Source organism: Lingula anatina, chromosome 9 (genome assembly GCF_051362555.1).
Source record: "Lingula anatina isolate TDL-2025a chromosome 9, LinAna3.0, whole genome shotgun sequence".
Taxonomy (NCBI): domain Eukaryota; kingdom Metazoa; phylum Brachiopoda; class Lingulata; order Lingulida; family Lingulidae; genus Lingula; species Lingula anatina.
The window spans coordinates 2317639-2332681 of NC_141775.1; the positions used below are offsets into that span (position 1 = coordinate 2317639).

At 37.9% G+C, this 15043-nt stretch overlaps 1 protein-coding gene across 6 annotated transcripts in view; it reads left to right on the forward strand.

The window, feature by feature from the left end:
• The window catches only part of LOC106156498 (endothelin-converting enzyme homolog), a 41479-nt gene that overhangs the window by 3081 nt on the left and 23355 nt on the right, over window positions 1-15043 (forward strand). The window contains exon 2 of one of the 6 annotated variants that reach the window (XM_086996233.1): window positions 1496-1525. The exons of 1 other annotated variant lie outside the window; for it this stretch is intronic. In XM_086996233.1, coding sequence (XP_086852359.1) covers window positions 1496-1525 — 30 coding nt within the window. Of the gene's footprint in view, window positions 1-1495; window positions 1526-8449; window positions 8471-11698; window positions 11917-14680; window positions 14776-15043 lie in introns of those variants that run through there. 4 more of the 6 variants (XM_086996232.1, XM_013531773.3, XM_086996234.1 and 1 more) reach the window with 4 other exon arrangements.

Consider the following 15043-nt stretch of genomic DNA (forward strand, 5'->3'; position numbering starts at 1 on the left):
CACGGCATATACAAATCATACAAATTCAACCAACCAATTTGCTGGAACTTCCCTTATTCTGGCACCCAAGCCATAGCCTTGGAGCAATTTTTTTCCTTTTTGATAGTTTACCTGGGCTGCAGGGGTTCATTATACCATCCATTATGTCTTCCAATGCCTAAAATAATTGCTCTGCACTGAAAAAAAAAGGCACAGATCAATATTTCTAATATAAAATGAAAGGATGTCAACAGTACAGTAAGTAATTTGATTGTGCAAAGAGAGAAAAAGAGAGAGAAAGAAAAAGAGAAATAATTCAGAGAAGAGAGTTATTAAATTGTTACGGAAATTTGCAATAATTCCCCATGGGATAAAGGCAGCTGCACAGGACCCTCTGGAGTTCATGTGGGAAAACCTGAACAATTGGAAATCTTTAGAAACAGAACTTTTTATTTTCTTCTCATCAGAGTTGCATATTTTGTATATTATTTATAACAGACTCCCATTGTTTCTATTCTATACTTTAAAAGTGGCAAAAAATGCTAAACAGAATATGATTATAATTATAATGAATGCAGAATTACGTACAAGAAAAAAGGTTCTGAATTTTGTATTGTATTTGAGGGCTCTCTGTGACTCTCAGAGTGTAACTATACCAGTTCAGCACCTTATGTTCTTTGACGCTGAGGGTGTAACTTTTCCAGTAAAGTCTTTATGGTCTTTCACTCTCAGGGTGTATTGTCTGCAGTAATCCAGATGTCTTCTGAAGAATGTCGCTGTGTCTCAGGGGACACGCCATTGAGTGGCCATATAAAATGTCAGGCCTTTCTTTATCAACTGACGAGCATGCTGTGCTTTCTTAGGTCAAGAAGAGATGATATTACTAGTATATATTATACTATGTGAGGTGCTGGCCCATATGAGATTTTTCTCCTGTCATGAATTATGGCTTTTATTACTTTTGTCATGGCTATTGATTCTCAATCCATCAGATACTGACCTTGAATGAGAAGAGACGCTTGACTTTTTTATTGAAATTTTTGAGGCAACATGTTTAAATTCTGTGGTTTTATGGTTTCCAAAATTCCATGTATTTTTTTCACTCTTATTAAAAAATCATGAAATCTTTGTATCAAATTTTTGTTTTCTCTATAAGTAAAAAAAAAAAAAAAAGCTGGGTTCTGGATTTACTAAAGCAGCATAAATTTATTTATTTATTTTTATTTGTTTGTTTGTTTATTTATTTATTTATGAGATCATTAAAATATTTTGCTTGCACTGAAAATAATGAAGAATTGTTTTTACTTTAACATTAAGTTTTTAATTACCATTCTCTCTCTCTCTCTCTCTCTCTCTCTCTCTCTCTCCTGCTACACACAAAAGTAAACACATATTGCCTTAAATCATCTCAGCACAGAACTCGGCTGAGAACAGACAGAGTGGGATTATATTGATCGGCTCAAGTATAAAAGAAGATTACATTTTATTCCGTTCTTTTCTTTCTTTATTGGCCAAGGTCTCAACTCTGGGGATTCCTCTACATCCGGTAGGTGACCACAGCTGATTGCGCTCGTTAGAGGCATCTTTGTTGTTAAGCACATTTATAGTAATTGTGAATGCATATATTTCTGTAATTGTTGGTACATAATCGTTATTCCTTCATTTCTATATTTCATTTTATGGATGTACTAGCTTATCAATAAAAAGGTCCTGTTTCAAAGGACTTGTAAGTGGTTTTTGTTCTGGATGTTTGGAAAGTAACTCTTTTTGTGCTTGTTCTAATGGCTGTATAGTATAGAAAAAATATCACATGTCAGTTTGACTGTTGTTGTTATTTTCATTATTATTATTATTTCTTGTAGCAAGGGTTAAGGCAAACATTTTGTTATCTCAGTGTTTGTAAACATTGCTGTTGCATTTTCTTTGGTTTCATTTACAGAACTTCTATAATATCTGTGTCTGCATATATCTGAGGCCGTTCTTAACACAGCACCTCTTGTTCAATGTGAAGCACCCTGGGTATCAGAGCTTATTTTCCTCCAATCAGCATGTCTCTGCTGTTACCAGGATACTTGACTGGTTCCCTTTAATCTCTGAAATTCAGGGTACATGTTCAAGAAGGGCATCATTCAGAAGCAAACTTGATCCATCTACTTGAAAGCTTGCCACATAATCCCCTTGGGGAATCTATTCAGTGTCCACTAGGGGATTATGCAGCAAGCATTCAAGGGGGTCGGACATATTTGATCCGCGGATCTGTAAGTCCATGGATCCAGCAATCGGCAATCCTCGGCTCATTCTGCAAGCTCCATACTAACCTTGGATGTGATAGGTGGAGAAATATGCACCAAATCCATGCATTTTGTCTGCCGGAAATGCCTTAATTCTCACTCAATCGATCATTACGCTCATAAAGATGGCTGTCAATACCCCTGATTTTTATGATGGTTTACAGTTTGCCAAACAATGCACTAAGATTGACTTTGATTTAAAAGATAAATAGATACAGGCGTTGAAAGAATTAGGTTTAAATTAGCGCGAGGTTGAAAGTAGTTCCTTCCCAACAATCAGCAATCAAATATGGCTGCCTCTGTATTACGTCCGAGGTTATTGTCGAGTGCGGAGACATCCGAGTAGTTCCGAGTGTGGATCCAGTTGTTCTGAATGTCCCCAATGTTTTCACTTGTTTGATAGCATTCCACTTACAGTACATGTATTTATGTATATATATGTGTGTAAGCACGTTTATATACAGTATGTTACTCGTGTAAAATGTTGCCACTAAAAGGAAAGGTGTGTTGAATGACTTAACTAAGTTATTATATTATATGTCACATGTGTCTATAATGTCAGTGTAATGTAACCACTAAAAAAATTGTGTGAAGAATGAATGAAAAAAGTAACTAATTTTTTTCAGCATGTTAAATTTGGTCTTTTTAACAGAAATGATAACATCTTGTAGGCCTCCATGTCCAGAACACGATGACACGGTGATCTACTTCATCTTGCCCCTTCTTTGACTTATTAACCTGATACTATTAGAATTTTCTTGCATACAAAGCGCATGCCAGATCAGTCAAATCCAGACCACTATTATTTCCCACATAATTTCCCTGAGAGCAATCGATTGGCAATTGCCATATTACAATTATGCGGTGGTCAAGATACGATTAAGTTGACCTGAGGCCAATATTAGCTGACTGAAGATTGGACAGCGATCGTAATTGAAGCTTATTTCTTCCCACTTGAGGTTTTGGTATTTTGTTTTGTAGACAGGCGGAGTAGGTTAATGCATGGATTTGTGAATTAATGAATTAAACTGAGATTTCATGGCATAAGAGATCCAGATGAAAGCTGGCCAAAGCATTTGCAGTGTGGTGTCTTTAATTTGTCCATTGCAATCACAGATCCACAGCTTTAGGTCACAAATGACAATTATTGTTACAGAGGCCTGTTGTGTGATGTTCACAGTTCCATAACTCTCTCTAGTTTCAGATCAATTATCCTGGAGATAAAACTGCTCACGACCTGGGTTCGCACATGTTGTGTGGCTCCAAACATTATCCAGTACATTACTGTTATCTTTATTTCTCTATATTGTCTCATGTTTTATGACTTCTTACGGTAATGTGCCATGAATTTCGAACAGTAGAAAATAATTAAATTTGGGAAACGATCGTTCTGGCCGAAATTCATGAAAAGGAGGTGCTCAGAACTTCCGAAAGTTCGAATTTCATGGAATTCTGTCAATTTTGACCGGAAGTTGTCTGTTCGTCGCTAGGCCTTCTGTTATCTTCTCCCGACGATCTATTTAGAGTTACCATAATGTATGATTGTGTGAGTGTCGGTAATTGCGACCAAAGGTATACACGTACTTTCACCCGATCACTGTGTATGGCCCATAGATAGAGCGGTGCTGTTGTTTAGGGCCGCAAAACAGCATCGTTATCAGTAGTGTCGTTTTTCAAAAGCGATTCTGGCAGCCAGAAACTAGTGTCGTTTTTCAAAAACGATCCTGGCGCTCAGAACGGGAGTGGACGGAGGGAGAGACGGCCGACGATTAGCGTCTGCCACGGCCAGATAACCTTTACTATGGAAGCTTAGTGTTACCGTTGCTCCTTTCCGTGCACTGAAACTGAGACGACAGCCGATCAGTGTCTATGGCGCACGTGCAGGTAGCCTTCATCTGCGATAAGTGTCTTCCGCGACCAGGTTCGTTGCCTTTACCGTTAAAGTCGGGCGGAGCTTTACGCGCGAATGCGTCCTCATCTCGCCGTTCTCGGGTCGGTGTCTCCGACGCATACGTAGCCTTCCCTGCAGAAGCCGGCCTCGGAACTACGGCCTCTCCTCCGGACGGAGAGGCCACTACGACCGCAGATCGGTATGTGCGGCGCACAGGTAGCCTTCGCCACGGCAGCCGAACTGTGTATTACGGTCTCTCTCCGTCGTGCGCTGCGACCAAGATGACAGCTGATTGTTGTCTGCGATCAAATATATTAGGTTTGGGATTAGGCTTTTTTTCAGTGAACCGCCCAGCCGCCGAGAAAGCCGAGAAAGCAATTTTCATATTCGCGCAAAGGAGTTCGTTAGCGGCATATCGTCAGCGTGAGATAGCTTCTTTTCCTTCTACCTTTGGTGGACTAATGGAGCATAACAATAGCAAAGGTCTTTAAAATATTGTAATTCGCATGCACAGAATTGAAGTTGTGTGTTTTTTCCTCTTTTGACCACGTGGATGCTAAAATCCTAGGAATATGCGCCAACATCGTCTATCTTCAAGAAACGGACTCGGTATGATCAGTTTCAGTCGACAAACCGAATTTTCCCATCATATCCGTAAGCTCATATTAATTAGCGACAAGGCATGGCACAAGCATGTATTGTAAATGTATTTGCCGTAGCCCGTAGCCACTTACGATGCCATAAAAATCGCACGGAAAACAGTAAATGTTTTCATTGTACGGCATATGTAGCAAATGGCATTTAGCAATCCAAACGAGATGAAGAGGCAATTTTAACATTATCAGCCGAATATCGTTTGCGATCCGAGCGAGACGAGAAGGTAAATTTCATATTCGTTTTAGGGACTTCGTCAGCAGAAAAATCATTAGCGGGAGATAGTTATGAATCCGAGCAAAACGAGAAGGCAATATGAATAAGGTTGGAGGGAGATCGTCAGCGATTCGAGGGAGACAAGAAGGCAATTTCCACATTTGTTCAAGGGCCGCATTAGTGGAAGATCGTCAGTGGGAAACAAGGTGGTTTGGTTGCGTTCATCATATATAATTTATGTTAATGTCACATGGCTGAGATGGTGACAACTGACTGCTGAATGGTAATTTTTCATTAAAAATCCACGTGCTCTAGCATTTCAGACTGCCACCAAAAAAAAAAAAAAAAACAAACAAAACAAAATAAGTCCGTAATTTAATTTTTTATGTATTTTTTATATTATTTTTAATTATTTTCATACCCCCCTTTCTTTGAAAATTATTCTTTCTCTTTTTCATTTACATTTTTTTTTATTTTTGAATGTCCAAAAAGCTATTAATGATAGGTAAGGATAGTGTCCAATGAAAAATCCAAATGAACAGAAAAATCGAAGGCGTTAAAAGTTTTAATTAGACTAATTATACCAGTAATAGACTGATATATTTCTATACTCCATCCTCTGCTGCATGCGTTGGCGGCCATTTTGGTTTATACATACCAGAAACGTGCTAGCATGCAGTCAATTATCCTACTGTGTTTTTTTTTTACAGGAAATAGGTTCACAAGAGCCACAAATAAAGTATATCTGTCGACTTTTGGTTGTTTTTCTATTTTCCCTCAAAAATTGACGGCCATATTGAAAATGCTCAAAGTCTTTGAAGTAGACACCAAGCTAACTTAATCTTTCTAGCCCTAAAGGATGGGTTTCTGTAATGGATGTTTACAGGAAAGATCACTGCAGGATTCGACTATTTAGTATATGGGAGTCAGTAGATATTCGCATGTATTGTGCAATATCACCCAGTGACATCATCATGACGTCATTATAACTGTTATAGATGTGCACAGTAAGTGTCAGTTTCTCAAATTTATTCATATTATCATAATTAACGCCGGTAGTGCTCGTTTAAGGGAATTTTTGATGTACGTAAAAATGCTGAATCAGCATATTTTAAGAAAGCCGCTCATCCGGGTACTTGTGAATTTTGGAATTGCCCCCCGATCCAAAATTGACAAACACCCAATGGTCATTCATCGTGGAAAGTTTCATGCTTTTATCAACTTTTGCACAATTTTTTGGCTTAGCCGCCTAACTACAATTTTATCCTTTAATATAATTTTGGGAGGCATGCACCCGCATGTAAGCTGGGTGATGTCAGTTAGCCCCTAGTTAAATAAATATACCCTTATGAGCAAGGCTTTTCCCAGCGAACCGTCCAGCCGTCATTTGGACGGCCTCTGACATCACCAGACGGCCTATATTTTCAAAGACGGCTAGACGGCTTGCGACTTTTATTTTAATGACGTCTTGGCTTGTCGGGACAGCCGTGGACGTTGTAAGAAATTTTCTTAGAGTAATTTGACGTACCTAGCTTTTATGATGCGTCACAGATGAATGGTACTACTTTGTAGTGTACGCTGATATTCAGTCACGACGAAACTACTTTCTTAAAGCTTACAAAACACAATAAAATGTTTCTATGAACAAAACACTAAGCAAACTACAGGCCAATTTGTGAAAGGGGACACCTTCCGAACCTTCATACGCACGGCAACTGACAAAGCTGATTGACAGAAAGGAAAATTTCAAATTTTCGGCGAGAGATCGTTCGCAATCCGAGAGAGACCAGGAGGCAATTTTCATATTTGTTAAAGAGACTTCGTAAGCCAAAGGGCGAGTAAAACGAGAAAGCTCATACTCGTTCAGTGGCTTTCGTTTGCGGCAGATCGTCAGCCGGAGATCGTTCTCGATTGTTTTTAACCCTCCATCCCTCCCCATTGGAATTTATAATTTTTAAAAATATTTTTCATTTCATTTGTACATTTCAAGGGACTTCATTAGCGGAAGATCGTCAGCGGGAGATCGAGCGAGACAAGAAAGCAATAATGGTAATCTTTATTGCAGCTCTTAACATTGCTCTTTTGTTCTGTTACTGAAGTCTCTACTGTTAACAATGCTATTGTGCGCCTCAGCAAAACTACCGATCGCTATCTCACACCGAATACTGCGGTAAAGAAACAACAGCCCGACAGTACAACTCTTAATAGATTCTCCTGTTATCTGAATGAATGGATATGACGATGTTGTTTAGCGTCCTAAACTAACTGTACTGATCGTTATCTTGCACCTTGGGCCGCACACGTAGTACTCAGGTAAAGGTACGCTAGGGCAACATTGCCGACTGTTAGATCTTTATAAGCGCGAGAATAGCCCGGTGGCCGATTTTAAGGTGTACGAAATTCACGAAATGAAGATCGCGCAAAATTGCTTACTGGCCGAAATTCATGGTCCAGAAAAAACTCCAGACGGCCGATTTTAAGATCGTTCGAAATTCAAGAGCCGTTCGAAATTCATGGCACTTTACCGTATATGTGATAAGATATGCCAATTGCTCTCAATGAAGAAGATACTGTGGTTTACACTAATATTTGATAAAGCTCCACCCCTTTGTTAAATGTCTGGTGACGTGACCCTGAGATTCAGGCCTCATTCAGAAAAGGGAACTATAACTAGTCCTAGGGCCAAATATGGCCGACCCACTTGAATACTTCCCCTCGGGTTATCTATTCAGTGTTTATTAGCAGATTAGACAAGTTTTGTAGTGTGTAGCCATATTTGACCCTCGGATGAGTAAGTCCCCTCTTGTGAATGGGGCCTCAGAGGTCACTGGGAGCTTACTGTACCTCTCTATCCCCATGTCTCTCCCATTACAAGTATCACCCTGAGCTTCTGAGTTTCACTGGGCACTGGCCTCTGCCACCACTTTGCCAGAGAGTGTTCCTCCAGGGCATATAGAGACATGGGCCATGTTTGATGTCATGCTGGCACATGTATAAGTTTGATGTTTGGCAAGAGGAGATCTGAGAAGAGACAGCTTGGCTTCAATTTCTTGTTTCATGAGAGGCTAAAATTGATAAATTATCATGAAATTATGTGTTTCTCATTATGTGGCCTTAAATGGTCTGATTAAAATCATCAATTTCAGATCAAAATTGAGCTAACATGGTCTTTAGACCATTATTGGACTGATTTCCAATTAATTTGTTAAATAATATTTATGCATTTTGAGCAGAGGTGTCCTCCATTGTGATGGGAGGAAATTGCTTGACCACTTAAACTAGACGTTAGATCAGTCTTGATGTTAAAAGGGGTCCATTTTAAGACCATTTCTATAATTGATTGAGAATATGTAAGGTCATTTGTGATCTGAAATAGCTGATTAAGACCATTTCAGGTGCACTGATGGTGGTAGCAGAAGTACATGTATATATAATGTCAGTAAGAATACAATATAATTGAATTGGTTTATTATATACAAAGGAGATAATTATTTTTTAATCTAGGCTGAGTTTTTCACTCAGCTTTGCTTCATCACCAAGCGTATGACAAACTCATGCACTTGCGCACACATAGTAATTACACACGTACACACACACATACATGCACGTACACACACATACACACACAGAAGAACACAGTGACACATACAACTGACACACACACAAACACACACACACACACACACACACACGAAAAGGCATACACATACATAACACATGTACAGATATTTACATATATATATATATATACTAGACTAAGTATATATATAATAGTACACAGACACACATACACTCATATCTACATGCTTACACCTGATGTTTTTCCTCAACCTTTGGCCATTCATCTCAGCACAAGTATTCTGATGTATAGTACAGATGATCTGCTATGTATTCTGGCATACAGTCAGCATATAGTACAGATGATCTGCTGTGTATTCTGGCATACATTCAGCATATAGTACAGATGATATGGTGTGTATTCTGGTTTATGAGCACTCAAGCATACCTAAATGCTGTGCATGTAAATATTAGAAAGGTTTATGCATGAGGGAATGCAGCTGCTGTGGAAATTATGTTACCAGATGTCCAGAAAGACTGTAAGATGAGCCATGGAAAAACACCAGATATCTCCTAGCGTCCATGCAGTGGCCAGGATAATAAAACATTGGATTTTTAAATACAATAATATTAAAATATTATAGGGCCATTCCGTGGTATTTGGTCTGCAGACCTTAAAATGTCAAAAAAGACTCCTACTTACAAAACTTAAAATTTCTGAAACCAGGCGGGAAGACCATTAAAGGATAGGGCGGTCTTGCTTTCATGAAGATCCTCCATATTTGATCCACAAATCAGTAGATCCTAAGGATCATCTTTTCTGAATAGGGCCTTAGATAATTCATTTATAGGCATATTTTATGGAAAACAAGTTTATATATGGAGAAACAGGTTTTTCATTGTCTCTGGTAATATGGTGGTAGAAAAAATAAATAGACTGAACACCTATTTTTTACCCAAGAGTTCCAATCATGAATATGTCCATTCACATTTGAGATGTGAATTTTCCAATTAAGACTCCTGTTTCACATCTTTCTCTGTGTTTAAATAACATTAGTAATCACTGCACTTCATGCAGTTGTCAACATAATAATCAAAATGAAATCACCTCAGCATTATCAGGTATTGAAGTGACAAGTCGGATTTATCACAACAAGCTGTTATCTTTAGTTTCAGTTGAAATGGATCTTTTGAATAATGCAAAGCTGCACAATCAATTTCCTTGTTTTCTATTTATAAAGTAATGAGAGCTGAAATTTCCACAATAATAAAAATAAAGTTGTGTGGGCTTGGAGGCAGTAGTATAGAATATACCCGCATGAAGACTGAATACCTGGCTCCATCTGCTGGCAAGGACAGACATGCTTCACAGGATGTCAAAGAAAATCTACTGGCTTGAAAATTCACCGAGTCTTGCTGACGATATGGTCGAACAATTGGAACAAGAAAAAAATTCTGTCACATGATTGGTCTAAATGTTTGAGCCCAGAAAAAAATAATTTTCGAAAATAATTTCTTTTGTCGGCTTGATTGCACTGGCTTAAATTGTTTGTCACATTACATATACTGTGATGAAACTGAAGTAAAATGCATCAGAACCTGTTTTAAGAGGAATATATGCATTGATGACAAAAAGTATTAATTACTATACTTGAAAGTGAAATGTACTATAACGTACAGTTGTATTGAAAACCCCAAATGGAAATTTCTTGTAGGCCATCTTTTAGTGTCATATAGGACCCTATAATAATTGGTCTCAAACCCCATTGATTGGGTACTATAGGAAATATGGAATCCTTTAGGACATAACTGATAGTAAATTTTATAGTCCTGTAGAGTCCCACACACTCCTTTAGGACTCCTAAAATGAATTATAGCAAGAGAAGTCCCATCCTTAACCCAGCTTTCAGCTTGTGATGTAATAATAGTAAGTGCTCACTTGCTTCTTATACAGCAGCAGCCAATTGAGCCATAGGACAAACACCCAAGTCTTCAAGAGTCATTGGATATTTTAATACTTTCAAATTCAACAGAGCTGCTGTTGCCTTTAACTTTCACTTGCTAGGCTACATGATAGTCCGCTGGATCCAGTCCACAGCATAATTAAATTCTTTATGTAAAAGTGCATGTACCACTGACAGATAATTGTTCCTATTGGTTCATGAAAAAGAGGGTATTGTCTGTGTGAATTAATATTGACAGGAGATGTTCATTTTGGCTGCATTTTGGAAGAAAAAAAAAATGCAGATGTTTTCAATTTGACAATTACTAGGTAGCAACATTGACTTTGCTGGATTTATACCAAATACCAGTATGGCAGAAATGAGCCATATTTCATTATCATGGTAAACAGAAGCAAATTAACTTTTCATGGAATTTTCAAAAATTGGCAGAAAAAATTATATTTCCTAGGTAAAGCAGTTAACCCATATTGGAAAACAAAAGGGTAGTTGGAACCCAGTTATAAATCTGAATGTATAAAAATGCGGGATATTGAATGGAATATATGGGTTTTCTCTTCAGGTGTGTTCATGAGGTCAAGAAATGCTAAAAGAAGAACCATATCTCTCTCCTACAGGGGTCCAGCCCCGCTCCCCCCCCTTCCTACCCCCTTCCCTCTCCACACCCCCCCTCCCCTTGAGGCTGGCTAGTCTGATTGGAAGAATAAATCTTCGAAAAAATTCCAATCGTGGTTAGTGCGTTATCAGACACACGTTCTTTCATGTGTGATCTGCGTTCTAATCACCAAGCCAATAAGTTTGGAGGCGCAGAGATAAAGAACAGTTTCATTTTTGAAGCAGATGGGGGGGATGAAGAGATTGCGATTCTCTCACTGACCTCTAATTATCACGCACTATTCCTGAGAGGATACTGCAATGAGAGAACAGATCCTTGGAAATACACAGTATGAATGGCAAGCCATTTATCCTGCATTCATAGCTGGATATTTTTACTCTGATAATATTCTGTGAGCATTCATCCAACTGCTTCCTTTTAATTAGCCACTCTGTGCATGCTGGGAGAAAAACCAAGAGTCCGCGTAATTTTTCTGAATGCACAGGAATCTGGCTGTACAGTCTTGCAATGCTGTGAACAAGGCGGCATCACAAGAACGGTGCTGGAAATTTTTTTTTGCAGTGTTTGGTTATCAAATGAAAGCAGTGTTTAAAGCAGAGAGGGAAGCCGTTTCCAGTCGACAGATTTTCAATTGAAGCTTAGTTATTGCATGAATTCTGGTACCTTGCTTCAAGTGGCGTTGCGTGTGTGACTGAGATCTAAATGAATGAAGCGTCACCCATGGCGACGGACCGGGAAACACTAGTTGAGGTAAATTACAAAATGACTGATCACAGTGCAGTATTACAATTGTATTCGTTTTCATTGCCTTTGATGTCATTCAACAGATCCTATGTGTTAAGGACTGTGCATTAGATCTTGCATAGATAGCATGAAGGTCCCATATGTTGTGTTTTTTTTTCAGACATTTTGCCAAAAGACTAACTAAGTCAATTATATGATGTTGTTTTACTGCTATTATGCATACCTTTCGTTGTTAATTATTTTTCCCTCAATTCCATAGTAACATACATATCCATATAACTAAGCCTCTAATTTTACCATGTAATAATTCAGGAAACTAAGCTATTTATTTCTCCGTCTGATTATCCCATTTGGGGTTGAAGACAGATGAGAACAGATTGCATGCTTTAGTATCAAAGCTGTATTTCCTATAAATTATTTAAAAAAAAAGCCGAGGATTGTTGCACAAAGCACCGATATTGCCGCTGCAGGTCTAGCATGCAGCGCAGTTATTGATGTCATTTGTGGAGAAGAAATTAATCTTCATCAGTGCTGGGAAAATTAGAGAAGCTTTTCCAATTGTAAGTGTGGGCTGGAGACAGCGGTGAAGATGATGCTGGTAGGATATCGAGATAGAGAGAAACTGGTGTGTGTGTGTGTGTGTGTGTGTGTGTGTGTGCGTGTGTGGCTTTGTGTATGTAAGAGAGAGAGAGAGAGAGAGGGAGGAGAGTGAGCAACATAAGAGAGAGAAAGAGACAGGATAGCAAAGGGAAAAGGAGAGAGTGGGTGACTGTGTATGTGTGTTTGTGTGTGTGAGAGAGAGAGAGAGAGAGAGAGAGAGGGAAGAGTGAACAACATGGAGAAAGAGACAGGGTAGCAAAGGGAAAAAGAGAGAGGGAGCAACTCTGAGTGTGTGTGAGTGGGTTTGTGTTTATGTGTGTGTGTGTGTGTGTGTGTGTGAGAGAGAGAGAGAAAATATATGGACATATTGCCAGCTCATAATTTTATACTAAACAAAAGGGAATTGCTGTTTTGGAAGCATTGTCTGTGGAATTCTTTTTCAGACACTGTATCTAGCTAGCAGAATACCAATTTGATGAGTTTTGAAGTGCTGAGTTCAGGGTCTTTGACCTTTCCAGGAAATTTGCTAACTAACTAAAAAAAAATATGCAAGTTAAAATGTCAAGGGAACAGATATGTTATGTTCAAACATGGCCTTTTTGTGCACATTTATTGATTGGAAAGAACTGCCTTTTGATGAAAAAGAGCATACTCTGTGCTTTTATTTTAGATAAATGATAATAATGATATAGACCGTTCCTACCTTTACTTTTTAATGTTCTTGGATAACGCGATGTAATTTGATAAAATAGTACGAACTAAAAATGAGGTGATCTTTACATGCTGGTATGAATACAATAATAACTAAGTAAGGACAATAAAAATAATTATGAATAATGATAAATAATAGTGTGAATCCCACATCATGTAGTGATGACTTGCTGCATTTTTTATGACCTGTTTGAATTTTAACAATACGTAAATATTTTGCCCAGCTACAACATAATAAGAAAGAGAATTGTTATACGTATCATTTACCAGAGCTGGAGCCAAATAAGGAAAAGAAAAAATCAAAACATGATGGAATACAATAAAAACCCACAGCAGTTATAGATAGAGTTATAAAAATGGCATATATTTTCTTAATAAATCATCACTGACTCCCAAAGTAGATATAATTTAAGGAAGAGATAAAATGAATATCTCTATAAGTATATAATATGCCTTAATTTCTTTATTGTGAAGATATTAATAGTCCTTACCCCTTCCGGGATGACCAATACTCTAGTAACTACTCTCTGGCAATACTGGTAGGAAGTCTTCCAGTATCCTGCTTATAATGAGCAACAGTAGTTATAAACCATATAATTGGCTACAGGGAGTTAATGTCATCTCTTATTACACCTGTGACAATAATGTCTGCTGGAAGAAAGGTTGTCACTTTTGTCATTTCTGTGGCATATGGTCAGATGATATTTCCCTAATTGGTTTCCACATATGAGTGGCAGATTTCCTTAGAGAAATGTCTCATGACGACATCGCTCTGCAAGATCTGGTGAAAAAAATCAGTATAATTTAAAAATTAAAGGTTCAAAAAAAAAAAAAAAAAAAAAAACAGCCACAAAATATGTTTCCTAAGTCACTATTTAAGCTAGAATGTTTGTGAACATCTGTGATCTTATAGTTTAGCACATCTTGAATTTTTGACCTGCAATTAAATGATTGGTTTTAATTTGTGTTTCCTTTGTACTATTAACTCTTGAAGAGAGGAAATCATTACTTAGGAATAGCTCGAAGATGTGCCCTGTCTTGACATTTCCAGGTACTCAGATCAACAGGCTGATCACTTGTTATCCCATTTCCACTTTACTTAGACTGGCTGAACTTAATACTTGGTTTATCAGTGAAGGTTAAAAAAAAAACCCTCTAGTTTGGTGCGAATATTAGAGGGTTAAATGGTCCAAATTAGAAAAATAATAATAGTAATAGATAAGTGCAGTTGAACCCAAATTATAGAAATGTTCTGTGAATTTGAACAGCTTGAATAATTCGAATGATCTTAAAATTGGCCCTCTGGAGTGTTTTTTAGGTGCATGAATTTCGCTCAGTAACTGAATACTATTAAGCCATTTTGCATGATGTTGATTAGTAGGACATAGTGTGAAGCAGTTATTCTGGTCGTTACATATGTAGTGAATTACTGCTCATTATCACCAGGAAAAACATGGTGGTCCCATCATCATCAGCAGAACTAACAGGTTGATGAATTGAGTTATTTTCCACAATCTAGTGCACTTTTAACCTTAACCAGTGCTGGCTACTCAGGTTAGAGACAACTCAAGTGTTTATTAGGTGGATTAGACATTTTACTTGTAAATAAAATTGGATTTTACAAAATTACTAGTTCAGAATCTATTAGACTGTTGGAAATTTTAGGGATTGGTAGAGATTATTTTTCTATTACATTTTTTTCTATAGATCTCTTATTATATATATATATATAGAGAGAGAGAGAGAGAGAGAGAGAGAGAGAGAGAGAGAGAGAGAGAGAGAGAGAGCGAGCGCGTGCCACTTGGATTACTTGTCAAAAAGA